The sequence below is a fragment of the Cavia porcellus genome, unplaced genomic scaffold (genome assembly GCF_034190915.1).
Source record: "Cavia porcellus strain 051 isolate PalLab524CR breed Dunkin Hartley unplaced genomic scaffold, mCavPor4.1 scaffold_7, whole genome shotgun sequence".
NCBI classification, from domain to species: Eukaryota; Metazoa; Chordata; class Mammalia; order Rodentia; family Caviidae; genus Cavia; species Cavia porcellus.
In genome coordinates, this window is record NW_026947490.1 from 95,670,297 (window position 1) to 95,684,127 (window position 13,831).

The window sequence follows — 13,831 nt, forward strand, 5'->3', positions numbered from 1 at the left end:
AGTTCCCATTATTGCTGGTCAGTTCCATCCCGGTGTTTTGGTCATTTTTTTAGTTTCACGGTTCCATCTGTCCTCTTCTTTTCCACACTAGGCTCAGGACCTTGTCCCCGCTCTTCTGCATTTATCTGCCCTCTGGCCAACTCCTTCAGCGTGGTCTGAGCACAGCCACATGCAGGGCACTAAACACGCGAAGGTGACCGAGGCCTTGACCCTGCTCTCACCTTGCTTTGGGGGCCAGATTACAATGCTCCCTGCTGGAGTACTATTCCTCAGCACATCCCTGATCCTGTCCTGATCTCTAGAAACATTCCGGAGCTTCTTGTCACCTGGAATAAAAATGAGCCTCCTCCTTGTCCCCAGCAAAGTGCCACTGCTTTGGCCGCAGTGCGAACAGGTCTAATCTCAGACTTTCCTGTCACACATTCTTGGGAACACTGCCCGCCTGCTGCACGTCTGCCTCTCCCTGGGCTTGCTTGTTGTATGTAGTTCTCCGTCCTTTCCATTTGGTGAACTTCCTCCAAGCCCTCCAGACCCCATTCAGATGCTGCACTGCACTCTCTCCGCCGTCTCTCGCAGCCCCTGCAGCCTTTGCCAACGCCCTGTGCCTTTGACACCTGGAGCCACACACCTTCTTTTTTGCTCACAAGCAGGGCCACGTCCTATTCACCCTAGTATCCTTGACTGGTCACCTAACGCAGGGAACTGCACATAAATGTTTATTTCTGGAATCATATCTGGTCTGTTTACTGATTTACCTGTCTCTGCATAGAACACATATGTAAATAATTTTAAGTTGCTTGGAGGGTTCAAAGAGAAAACAAATTTAATTTTAAATTCTGTCGCTTTTGAGTAATTAGTGTTTATTTATCTGACTTACTGTTTTGTTTTCCCTGATACTGGGAATTGAACTCACAACCTTGGACTTGCTAAACAAGCAAGCTATATCCCCTGTTCTTTGATTTATTGGAACCTAATTTCAGTTTATGTATAGAGATTAGATTTTATTTTGGGGTTAAGTACTATTCAGAGGTGTATGGGCTATTTAAATTTTTACACTGATTTCAAATCTACTTTCAAAAGATAATTAGGGATATTTTAGATACTACAAAGATTCATGTAGTTGTAAGGGCTTCTATCATTTAATTACATATAACCCTCTTAATACAAAGTAAGTTCAATAAGTTTTGGTTAATTTGGACCCCACTATTTGGGAATATTTGGTGGCTCTGTTACCAAGGAGGCAAACAGTCTTAGGTGTTATTCTGTTAAAGAGTAAGCCGGTGAGGCCCTTAGGAAGATCCACCCATGTGGATGTGACGGTGACAAAGAATTCCCATCTATTAATTACAGAATATCTGGCAGTGCAGTGATATATTTGGCAACATCTTGTCAACTATTCAAGCGAAGTAATCTTTAAAAACGAACTGTAAGGCTTTTATATTTTGAATGGTTTTGCTCTTAATCAGAATTTTTGAAATTTAACTAGTTCCTGGGTTGTTTCTTGTATAAGGCCAGTGGAGAGGAATGGTTGAAGAGACTGGCTCCTGGTTTAGCAGGCCTCACCCGGCTGCGTGCAGCTGATGTTTGTCCTTTTCTTACAGCTGTGGTTGCCAGGAATTCTAACGAAGCCTCATTGACATAAAGAAAGTGCCTACGTTCTCCATGATGCCTGTAGTTAGGGTGGGCATCGCTGATCGTATTGCCAGAATAGAATGGGTAGTATTAGTACAGAGCCTTGACAGTGTCTCTGTCTTTTGAGTAGTAGTGAGTTAGGTTTGCAAAGCAGTGCACATCTGTTACCTCGTTTGCCTTGAATAGTCACGCCCTTGGGACTGTCACGCGTGGATCTGCTGGCTGCTTTTCTTTCCTAGCAAGCCCTAGCAATAAGCCATTCTTCCACACTCGCTTCAGGGCCCCTGTGCTTTATATTCACACTGGAAAGCACTGTGACAGTGAGTGATGTGGTGCTCCCTTTTCTTCTGTCCACTGTCTACATTGGGCTACCTGCAGGGTGCCCTGGCTATGGGAAATAGTGACCAGGGGCTTCCCGGGCCTCTGCACCTCGCTCATTGGAACTGTACCTCAGCCCTTTCCCCATCCCCTGTCAAGTCATCCTGCAGAAAGAACTGCTCCTTCTAAAATATAAGCCATTCCCTTCAAATACACATTGACCTCCTTGCTTTGGCAAAATTTGTATTTTAACAGGAGGTGAGAAACATGTAGCCAAAGAAATATTTGCTAATGGCGGAATTCAGTCTTGGCAACTGAGGGGTGATTGTTTGAAGGTTTGATCCTCCTTGGCACCCCTGAAGCTGCAGATGTAGGTGTTTTCCCACTTCCACCCACGTGGAAAGTTAATCTCATCCATGGCCAACTAAGATTTCCCTTCCTTAAAAAAGAGAAGGCTGCGAGTGAATTGGCAGCCTGTGGCTAGACGGCCTGCTTCCTGAGACCAAGTGTTACTCATTGTCTTATGATGTGGTGTTTAAGGTCAGGTGAACTGTTGGTTCACAGTCATGGTGAAGTAAAGGCTTGCACCTGGGCCTTTCACTTGTTTTTCAAAAAACCTGTCAGCAAATGTTGATTGAATAACACTTCAGCTGTCTCCTCAAAGAAGCTCTGACCTCTTTGATTTCATTTTCTTTGTCTACTGGTGTATCACTGAGCAGTGTGCTCTGTGGGTATCAGAATCTGTGACGTCTTTTAATCCTTTTTGTGGAGGGAAGTGTGGATGGCATGGATCTCATTTGCTTAGGAAAGGGCTGGGCTCAGAGTCAGATGATGTGGTCTCCATCCAGGCTTTGGTATGTGACTTCTGTGTAAGGTGGAGCCAGTTAACCTCCAAACTCGCTTTCCCTGCTGCACGGTAGTTGTTGATGGTTGCGATTAACATTGAGTATTGCTGGATGATGCTTAAATTCACTGTTCGCAGGACCTACCAAGCACTGAGTAATGGCTAATTATGAGTATTTCCTTTCAATTCAGTAGCCCAATTTCCCCCCAGCTGTCCTTTTCTGTTCACTTTAGAACACATGGAATTGTGTTCAGAAGCTCCTGGAGGACTCTTAGGGACTTTTAATTTGTAGTGTCTTCAAGTATTTGGAATTGGATTATTCCAAACAGGAGTTTCTTTCTTTCTTTGCAGAAGAACTACAAAGAAAGCAAACTGTAAGCCTAGCTTCTTGCTTGCCTTCCAGGCCATGTCTTTATTCTATTTTAAAGAATTATTTTTAATTTTTTTGTTGTGTTAGGTATTGAATCCAGGACCATGCACATGCTAGGCAAGCACTTTGCTACTGAGCTACACTCCCAGCCCCAGTATTAAAAATACTCCCACTCCCAGTATTAAAAATACTGTTTTTAAAGTTAGTTGCTCCAACAAATAGATCGACAGAGGCCAGGGATTTAGCTCAGTGGTAGAAGCACCTGTCTGGGAAGCACGAGATTGTGAGTTTGATCCCTGGTACCCAGCAAAAGAAAAAAATATCCAAATAGATACACAGAGGGCTCGTCAGGTCATACTTTCATTTCATGTGTTTATACGGGGAACATACCAAAGTCTCCTCAGGCTGCTTTATAATTTGTCTTAAATTTAATTCTCTCAAAATGAATCACTGGACGTGTGCATTCTAGGAACTGCTGGAAGAGATAAATATCACCAGAAAATACTTCCAGAATTTTTCCTTATTCTTGGACTCCCTTGAAAGTTACATGGAAATTAGAGTTTAACAGCTTGGTGTTCATTAAAGTCCTCCTGATTTTCTCTGGGTTCTGGCCAAGTAAAATAGTATGTATGCTTATAGCCTACAATTCAGATACCACAGGAAGTCCACTGACCAATGAAGAAGGCTTATTCTTCAAAGTCACCAGAGAAGGCAAATTCTGATACAGTTTCAGCCAGGCATCCCAGAAATGCTTGATCTCATACTTCTGTGCACTATAATAAATAAATACGTTTGATTTCATCTTAGAGTAATTAACCTAAACTTTCTCTTCTGGAATGTGAAATAGAAGTGTTCTATAGCTCCTTGAACGTTAGATCGGAAAGCAAATGCCCTAAACATTCTGGTTAATTAATTCCTAAAGATACGGGATGAACTTTTCATGATTAATTGAAACATGCATGTTTTGATGATGCGTATTATATGACATCATATGAAAATGCTATTGTGTATACAGACTGTTCAGTCTGGGAATGTGATTTAATACTGTAAACATTTTGTATTTGCTATTGTGTTGTTCCTTATGAGAAATACACAGGCTAGTAACTGTGATAATGCAGTACAAAAACCTGCTGTGTGAAGCTTTGTTCAGGTAACATCAAGTCTTTAGCCTAGATAAAAAGTAGGAAATGAGGTTAACTCTAGTTTGAAGGAATTTTTAAAACTAAAAATATTTAAAGTAAGTCAATTTAGACAAACTAAATTGCTGGGATTTCTTATTTTGCCACTGTAAAGCATGAATGTCATTTCCAGGTTTCAGGTAAGAAAGGATATAGTTGGAATGAATCTTTTCACTGTAATTGCTTACAGAAAGTTCACTTTTTTAGAGGTGTATGAGTCATACTAAGAAGGGGCACAATGTCGTATCTGGTGGTAGAATTTGAACTGTGTAAAGTTGACAAAACTAATTCAGATAATAACCGTTCTTTTCTAGTTTCTTAAGGATAATGTTAATATAAATGACTTCTAAGACTGAAATATCTGACCTATCCGAAAATGTCGTCTTAAATGTTTGGAATGACCTTTTTGGGGATCATTTGCTGTTAACAAATTAAACGGCAGAAAAAGAAAAATCTGAAGGAAGATTGCCAAAGTGTTTGCCTTTATGAAACAGAATCTAGGGGCTGGGGGTTTAGCTCAGCGGCATAAGCACCTGCCTTGCAAGCAGGCAGTCGTGAGTTCGTTCCCGGTACCGATAAAAATGAAAAAGACAAAAAAAAAAAAAAAAAAAAAAAAGAAACAGAATCTGATGAAAAATGGGTGGGACACTGATTTATTTAACAACCACTCGAAGGGTTTTCCAGCTGTCAGATACGGAAACACAGTTCTTTCATCTTCTCAGACTGTTGCTTTACAGAAAGACTGACCTAGGAAGCGAATCCACTTTAAAGCTTTACTTTTTGTTTGTTTGTTAGGTCTGTGGTAAGAATGCATCCTTGCCTCCCTGTAGGAAGTGAAAGGTGGGCTGTCTGATGACGAGGAAGCCCGAGAGGCCTGAGCTGTCCAGGGCCCGGCGCACTCCTGCAGGCAGGCCCCGCAGCGGCTGAGAGCGGCTTTTTTACAGTGTTGCCCCTGCCCTTTCTCTCACTTTCAGTTCATTAGAATTAGAGATCCAGGGCTTCAGAAGCAAATCTGATGTCTTATTTCTCAAATTAGACTATTTAAGAAGGAAGCTACGAGGGGAGCCCAGTGGATGTTCCTAAAGGACTTCTTGGGAAATTGATCTCATTAAACCTGTGAGACCAAATGATTTCCTCCATAAAACAATTTTTTTCCTTACAGATCTCACCAGAATCAAGCTTATTGCCAGTAGATCTTTTGTGAGGGTGTTCTGTTGAATCATTTTCTTTTTCAGGAATTTAAGACATTAAAGCATTTAATTGGGAAAAATGGAAGCTATTAGTGGTAGTTAATTGATGACTGAAAATTACGATTAAAATATTGCTTCTAAGAAAATTCTGCCTTACTTTAAATGTACTGTAAATTTGTTAATTTTTCCTGCCATGTAATACCATACCAGTATGTAATACCATGCTGTAGTGGAAATCATATAAAATATAAATAAAAGCTTTCCTTCAGTAGAACAAATTACTACATGCAGTAATTTTCATTCAAAATGACTTCATTTAAATGAAATTGTTATCAAAAATGTTTGACTAATATCAAAAAATAATGTTTTACAGTCTCATTTGATAATTAAAGTAGATCACAGTTTATAATTTATGAAATAGAAAAGGTCACTAAAATGACAATATTTTTTCCATTAAGGTACATAAAATGCTGCACGTAGTTCCGAATGATGAGACTCAGGGGGAAAGCAGCCATATCACTGCATTACAAATTAGTTTGCTTCTAATTTTGCAGGCTGATGACCACACTGCCTCAAACCAAATCTTTTCCTTGGAAATGGAATGATTGCATGAGAGACTCTATGAACCATGAACATGTCAACAACTCATGGACCAGACCTTGTTTAGCAATTAGTCTTTGGGGGATTTTATTCAGAAATCAGACAACACTATACCAGAGCTTGTTGAGAATTTTGTGATTACCATTCTTGTCTGGAGCATGAGTCTGGGTTAGTACAAGAAACAAAAGCTAAAACAAACAAACAAGCAAAACCCAATTTCATAGAGGAAGAAGAGTTACGGCGAACAGTGCCACCAGTCACACACACACACACAGAGGTGGAAGGACAGACAACACTCAAGAGGCAGCAAGAGCCCCTACAAAACAGCAAGGAAGTATTTCTTAGGGTTTTAAAGTTCCGTTCAGCTGGGTACAGTGACACACACTGTAATCCTAGCCCTTGGGAGACTGAGGCAGGAGTACTGCAAGTTTGAGTACTGCCTGGGTACCTTAGTGAGACCCTGTCTCCAAAACAAAACAAAACAAAACACAGTTGGGCTAAGATGGAGCATAGTGATAGAGTGCCTTTAGGTCACACACAAAAAATCTCTGGCCCCCTTCCTGCACCGAGAGACCAGTGTTTCCATTTGAATATGACCCTCCTGATCCCATCCCCCTATTACCCTCTTCTCTGTCACATCTTACTGGTGATTGGATGCCAGAGCTTTCATAGTGAGCTGAGCTATGCCTCCTGCTCTGTTTTGTTTTTTATTTTGAGACAGGGTCTTGTTAAGTTGCCAGGCTGGGCTCAGCCTCCTGCCTCAGGCTCCCAGAGTACTAAGATTACAGGCATGGACTGCCAGGCCCTGCAACCATCCCAGTTTTTGTCATAATTTTTTCCCACCTGCACTGTGATTGAGTCTATGTTTTATTAACTGACTCTCTTTAAAAACTTGTCTTTGTTTTAATCAGTAATGGTTGTGATATCATTGGCTCATTGTGCTAGTCAAATTTGCTTTCTTCTCAAAGGAAAAGAAACGCAGCAATTTGGTTAATAGAAATATTCACATACTACCTGAAATCACTCAAAGCATCCCATCAGTCTGTCTGAGAATGAGCATCATCCCTCCATCCAGGGACCACAGACCACGTCACACGCAGGAGCACATCTGTTGGGCCTGCAGGTCCCTGAGGACAGCAGCTCTGGAAAGCTGCCTCAGAGGAAACTGCTCGGTGAGCCGGGCCTGTGCGGTCCAGTGCCAGACTCTGGCCACTCACCACTATGCTGTCTTTGACTAAACTCAGGGCTTGAAATCCTCATATTGCAAGGGTAAACAACAGCCCGTATCATTTAACAGTGACAGGGAACGGGCTATGGTAGAGCCTGGCTCGGCTGTTGAGGGTCAAGTGAGGGCACCACTTTTATAGGTTGGCACTCTACGAATTGTCCCACCCAACACGGATCTGGTGGAAAAGTCTTCAGTAAGACTTCTGTAGAAAATGGGTCATTAATTTTACAAGCTTGATCACTTTATTCTGGGGGCTGGTTGAAGAAGGCAGTGGACACTAGGTCCTAGGAACTCCATGGCTCTGCTGTCATGCTCTGGTTTTAAAGCAAAACGTTTTTAGGAAGCATTAGTTCTCCTCCTCATGGCTGCAAGAGCCAAGCATCTTAGTTGGCCAGAAGATGGGTGAGGTCTGGAAATGAATCTCACGTAGGAGCTCTAGGAGGTGCAGGTTATGTCTGAGTTTGAAGGGATGTTTGCTTCTGATATGAACATTTTTCTTATACTTTTGTTATAGAAGATGATGTGTCAAATGTACAGATAATGTGTGCCTGGTGCCAGAAAGTGGGGATCAAGCGCTATTCCCTGAGTATGGGAAGCGAGGTGAAAAGTTTCTGCAGCGAGAAGTGCTTTGCGGCCTGCCGGCGAGCCTACTTCAAGAGGAACAAGGTAAGCGTGGGGGTGGCCTGCGCCCCTGCCCCCTGCCCGCGCGCATGCACCTCACAGCCGGCAGCCCCACACTGCGCCCTGGCCTTGCTGCACCCCCATTCTCTGTCTGTCTGTCCTCTGTCCTGCTAAAACTTTCGGAATAGGGGACCTCCTTCTAACGTGTAACCTGTTCCTCACTTTCTCTTGGCTCGGGGTTTGAATTCTCAGAGGGAGAATGAGCTGGATGAGGACACCGTGACTGCAGTGGGTGTCCCAGTGGGAAACTGGTTTCCTGCAGGGCAAGGTGCAGTGTAGGGCCCACGAAAGAGGGATGGCAGAGGGGGCTTCCGAGAGCCGAGCAGCTAGCTGCAGAAGAATGGCCAGAAAGCTTCAGGCCACCCAATTCCTGTTCCTGGAGGGGAATATTGCAGTTGCTTTTTACTAAAACCCGAGCCACAAACTCTAGTCTAGAAAAGTGTCAAGTCTCTCTTGACACTGTGTTAAAGTGGATTGATCCTGACCGGAGGAGAAATTATGTTATATAAACCAGCACTGCTCACACAGCCAAGTGCTTGTGAGAAGCATGGTGAGTAAACACAGGAATAGCCATGGGTATAGTTCCTGGTTTGTTTTTAAAAAAACGGACAGACTGTCTTCTTAGAATAGTACTAGCCAGCACTGATGAGAAATGAGATGCATGGTCACACGCACACACACGTGCACACACACGTATGCACACACACATCTCTTAATCCTTAAATGCTATACGTAGCGTTTTCCCACCAAGTACTGAAATTGCCAGTCCTTGATTAGTTTTCATTGATCTGCAAAGCTTCCTTAATTCATAAAAATGGTGCACATTTTGCTAAGCATTTCCATAACACAACACCAAAATCTGCCCTTTCTTGAAGCAAGCAACCTGTTTTTTTTCAACCTAAGATTTGTAACCCTGAAATGCTAATCATGGCCTCACCGCATTGCAAGAAGCACTGTTGCATCAAATTATCTCCTGCACATTTGGGTCACATTCATTCTGCCAAAAAACACAATGCCTAGAGAATTAGGCTGCAGATTTCAGCAGGGCAGAATTTTAGTAGCAGTCTCTAAGAATTAGGCTCATAATCTTCACTGAAAGAGGGAGACAAGTAAGGAAATTGTTTGAAATTCTTCTGGGATGATCGACAGACAAGTTCACTTTCCCTTGGGAAAAGCCAGTGATGCTCTGGAGGAGGGTGGGAAGCAGGACACATGGGACACACGTTTTGTTTTAATAAAGGAGGATTAAAATGATCCTCAAAACCTTGGGGCCCCTATTTTGAATACTGAGCACTGGGGTTACAATCCCAGGAGCGGGTCCAGAGCTTTCTTCTTCAAAGCCCAACTTACCACAACAAAATACTTCACATTCCAACTCAGAAGATGGCTAAAGAACAGGCCTTTTGGTGTTTCTGTAATTCTGAGGAGTCAAGGGTCTGAATCTTGATGGACTATTGGTAGTAAATAGAATCAAGCCAGATACATTGTTACGATCTGGTGATACAGTCACACTTTGCAAAGTGACTGTAGTTTGTAGTAAGTCTTTAAAGAAATATACCCATAGCTTTGGGAAGAGGAGTCCAGCTTTTAACAATCACTAGAGAGTTTAAAATCAAACTAAATTTAAAGCTTTCACAGTACACATTTTTAAAAAATGGATACTTGCAAGCCAAGATTAGCAGGTAAAATCTGCAGTGGGAGGAGGACCATTTATATCTCACTACTTTCCAGGAGTAACTGGGGCAGATCTCAGAACATCTTGAAAAGCCTGAGAGTTACAGCAGTTTGATGTTTAGCCAGTGACTTTGTGGGCTAATCCCAGAACCCATTAGTGTATGTACAATACCTGGCTTCTCTGCAGTCTTCACTATTATTTGTGTATTGCAAAGCTCTGCCATGCTATGCTTTCTCATTTTTCCAATAGAGAAATAAAGTTCTTGCTGGATTCTTTTAAATTTTTGAAAAATTTTAAACAGTGTTATTTCTGCAACAATATTATGTCGTATTAGGATAAACATACAGTGGCTGCATTTCTGTTAATAGATAGAATTTTGTTGTCATTTCATTTAGGATTTGGGTTTCCTAGTGGATTGGATTAGATACCAGCCTCCATCCTAACATTTCTAAGAACTGATGTAGTAAGTCCCAGGGTATTTCCTTGAAGGCAATATCAAAAGGCTACTTCTCTTATTGTATCATGTAACAAAGTCCTTAAGGCCTCATTATTAAAGTTGTGAATATATCTTAGAAAAATTCTTCCCAATTATACGTAATAAGTTTTTTTTTTCCTCCTGGTTAAATCTATACTTTAAATATTGAGAAATAGATGGAAAACTGGGTGAATTTAATGCATGTAGAATATAATTTGTCTTAGGTATATTGTAGGTTTTTTTAAAAAAAACATTGAAAATTAACTATGCTGTAAATTATGCTTCATAATGACAGCCCGTTTCTTGCTGGATAGCATGCTGGGATCTAAAAATGGTCTCTAAGTTGAACCCAAATTGCGTGCATAACTTTACAAAGAAAAATCCTAGTAGAAAAGGTAGCTAATTAGGAGCAGTGTTCAGCTGACCTCTGTTTTGTGTCTGAGCAACACCTGCATTTATGAATGTAAATCGGACAGCTGTGCCTGTGGTTCTATGCCTTCCTTATCTCACATGCTCGGGAACAGAAGCAGGCATCATTTTGCTGCTAAAAACAAAGGCAAAACAGCCCAACTCTCGGAGTGAAGGCCCACCAAAGTGGACTCCAAATTCCTGCTTCTCCAGCCTTTTTTCTTTGGCTCTCTGGGTGTGTTGACTGGAGCAAGCTGACAGTCATCCTACGAATACTGGCTCTGTGAAATCAGGTGGAGCAGAGGGAAGCTAAGTTAACTCTTTGACTTGTAGGTTACATTTTTTTTAACTGAATTTTTTTTTTTTTTTTTTGGTCTTTTTCCTTTTTATCGGTACTGGGGATCGAACTCACGACTGCCTGCTTGCAAGGCAGGAGCTTATGCCCGCGGAGCTAAATCCCCAGCCCCTTTAACTGAATTTGAAATTTTGTTTCAAATTGAAGTGTTGCTTCGATTGCTACAAAGTATGTATACTTTTTAGATACTACTTCTAAACATTGCTGGGAAAGGATGGTGAGTCACAGCTGTACTCATTTAAGGAGTCTAACTACAAGTTAACACATTTCAGGATGTTGGCTCTGAGGAATGTATAGTGTTAATTCATAATGTATTTTGTAGAATCCTTATTTCCAAAGGCTCAATTGCTGGCTCAAAAGTTTTTGAACAAATAGGGGAGGAAAAAATCCTCAAGAAACTTACCCAGTCTGTGAGCACTGAGTGAACAATAGGATGTCCGTCCCGTTATTTGAGATGTGAGAGACTTTTCAGGGGACTAACCATCAAGGCCTTTCCCAGCCTCTTGTGAGGCCACAGTAAAGCGGACTACAGAGTATTTTTAGCTCACTGATTGGCTGAGGAGTCAGAAAGTTGCAAAGTCTGCTTAATGGTTTTCCAAGAGATGCAGAAAAATTGAATCTGGCTTTTTAATACTAGTTTTACTTTGCCTAATAACTGAACCTTAAAAATACGCTTTGCAACCATGATTCTTCTAAAAAGGAGAGTAATGAACAAGACCTTTAGATAGCGGTCATTTTCACATGGCTTGTATTTGGTCTTTCCCCTTTTGCATGGGATTTGCCTGTTATCTAAAATAATACTGAAAAAATAAGAAGTCAAAATTCAAGGAAAATGGACAATGAAATCAAGGTAAAAAATTTTTTTCTTGGTCAAATCTCAAGTTTATAATGTTCTTCACAGGTAAATAGCATTGATGATTTAGTGATAAACATAAGTTGCTAAAAACTCCACGTTTGCTTCCTTGTTCTTGTTTCTCACAGTTTGAAACTGTAAACTGGGTGTGCTATTGTACACCTGTAATCTCAGCACTCAGGAGGCGCAGGCAAAAGGATTGCTGGGAATCTGAGATCAGCCTGGGCTCCTTGAGAGTGAGATCAAGGCTAATATATATAGTGAGAGCCACAAAACAGTAAAAATCCAAAACAGAAATAGATAAAAATACTTCTTCAGTCTCATGCTTTTTTTTTTTTTTTTTTTTTTTTGTGGTACTCGGGATCGAACTCATAAACTCAACCTTGCCAGGCAGGCGCTTGTGCTGCTGAGCTAAATCCCTGGCCCCAGTCTCATACTATTGCGGTTCCCCAGTAGACAGGCCATAGTGGGAAGAACCTTATGTTTATATAAAGATGGTGATAACAGTACATTAGAAACAAAGATTTTGTAGACAGAAACCAAGTTTGCATATAATGCCATTAAAATTTCCTAACACATATTCAAATGGGAGGAATATTAGATAATAAGCATTTCTTTTACTTTTATCCTATATTCCTGAATACATAGGGATCTCATTAAAAGTGAACTCCTTGGGGGGAACCCGTTGCTAGTTAGCATGTATCGTATTATTTGTAGTTACATTTGGCTGCAACATAAACTATATTATATTACAATATCTTTATATATTTTATATATATAAATAATCCTAGGAAAAATTTCTTGGTTTCAGACCTGATTGTAGAATCTTGTGGTACAGAATAAGTGTGTAACAATTGCCCTCCTCATCTAGTGATTAACTTGTCTACTTTTTTCCCCTTTAAACACGTGTAAGACTTAATTTGCAAAATGTCTATCGTTCATGAAGGTTTGGAGAAGAATATTGAGCAATCATTTGAAATTAATGTCCCCTGACTGCCTGAAGCTCAAACTACAGGCTTGGTTTTGCCATTGCTTGTGTATATCCTTGGTCCACAAGCAAATGATCCCAGAGAGCCTACGAGTTCTTCCTGTGGTTCACCTTTTTTCAGGGGCCAGGGAGCCCTTTGGGTCCGTCTGCAGCTTGCATGCAGGATAATGGCCTCGGTCCTGCAGTGTCTGTTGACACGATGCTGTAAGCCTGCCCATGCCCTGTGTGTGTGCATGTATGTGTCGAGTGGCCTCATTCTCCCTGGGTTTTAGTCTGCAGGTCAGTCAGTGACGACTCCCCTTTTAGGTACAGTTGTGCTCAGGAAGCTCTGGGAAAATACAGCAAACCCACTTGTTTCCTTGTTCTTTCGTGTTTTGAAGTATGGAGTGGAATGTTGGTGAGGTGCTGTGCAGGAGAGCTCGTGAAAAGCAACAGCAGAGCACGGTAGATGTGAGTCTAGGAGGGCACGGCAGGAAAGTTCTGCCAAGTGAAGTAAAGTACAGGTCAGTTTAAAGTTAAAGCACAGGCTCCTGAAGGAAGCAGAAAGGGCTCAAGAGCAGCAGTTGTGCGAGTGTACAGAAGCCATCTGAGCCTTGGGGGTAGCAGGTAGTCTTCGCGCTTACCAAAACACTTGCAAATCACTTGAGAAAGCCTAGTCTGAAGGATACCTGGAACACAAGCAGAAAGGGGCAAATGGGTTTGTACTAACAGAAAGGCTCAGCAGCGTCTGCTGGTTTTTAATGGACCACGTACATTTTGGAAGGTTGTAGGGAAGGCAGAGAAATAATTATAACCCATTATCCAGAATGGATGTCAATTTCTGAATGATATTAGGTATTTTAGATTAAATATAAGGAGATGATTAAAACTAAAATGCTTCAAGTTCCAATCTGTGTCCAATATTTCTTTCAGTGAACAGAAGGTAGAGGGAGGGTTTTCATAGATCAGAGTCTGGTCACCTGGGAATCAATACATGGGGCTATTGACGTACATGGTTGGAATGTTACTTTTCAGACACGGTAAATCCTAGCAGTCC

At 41.4% G+C, this 13,831-nt stretch overlaps 1 protein-coding gene across 3 annotated transcripts in view; it reads left to right on the plus strand.

The window, feature by feature from the left end:
- Positions 1-13,831, plus strand: part of Sobp (sine oculis binding protein homolog) — a 151,703-nt gene that overhangs the window by 28,989 nt on the left and 108,883 nt on the right. For 2 of the 3 annotated variants that reach the window (XM_063253970.1, XM_063253971.1), the window contains exon 4: positions 7,875-8,026. In XM_063253970.1, the coding sequence (XP_063110040.1) occupies positions 7,875-8,026 (152 nt within the window). Of the gene's footprint in view, positions 1-6,086; positions 6,301-7,874; positions 8,027-13,831 lie in introns of all 3 variants that reach the window. The other variant, XM_063253972.1, reaches the window with a different exon arrangement.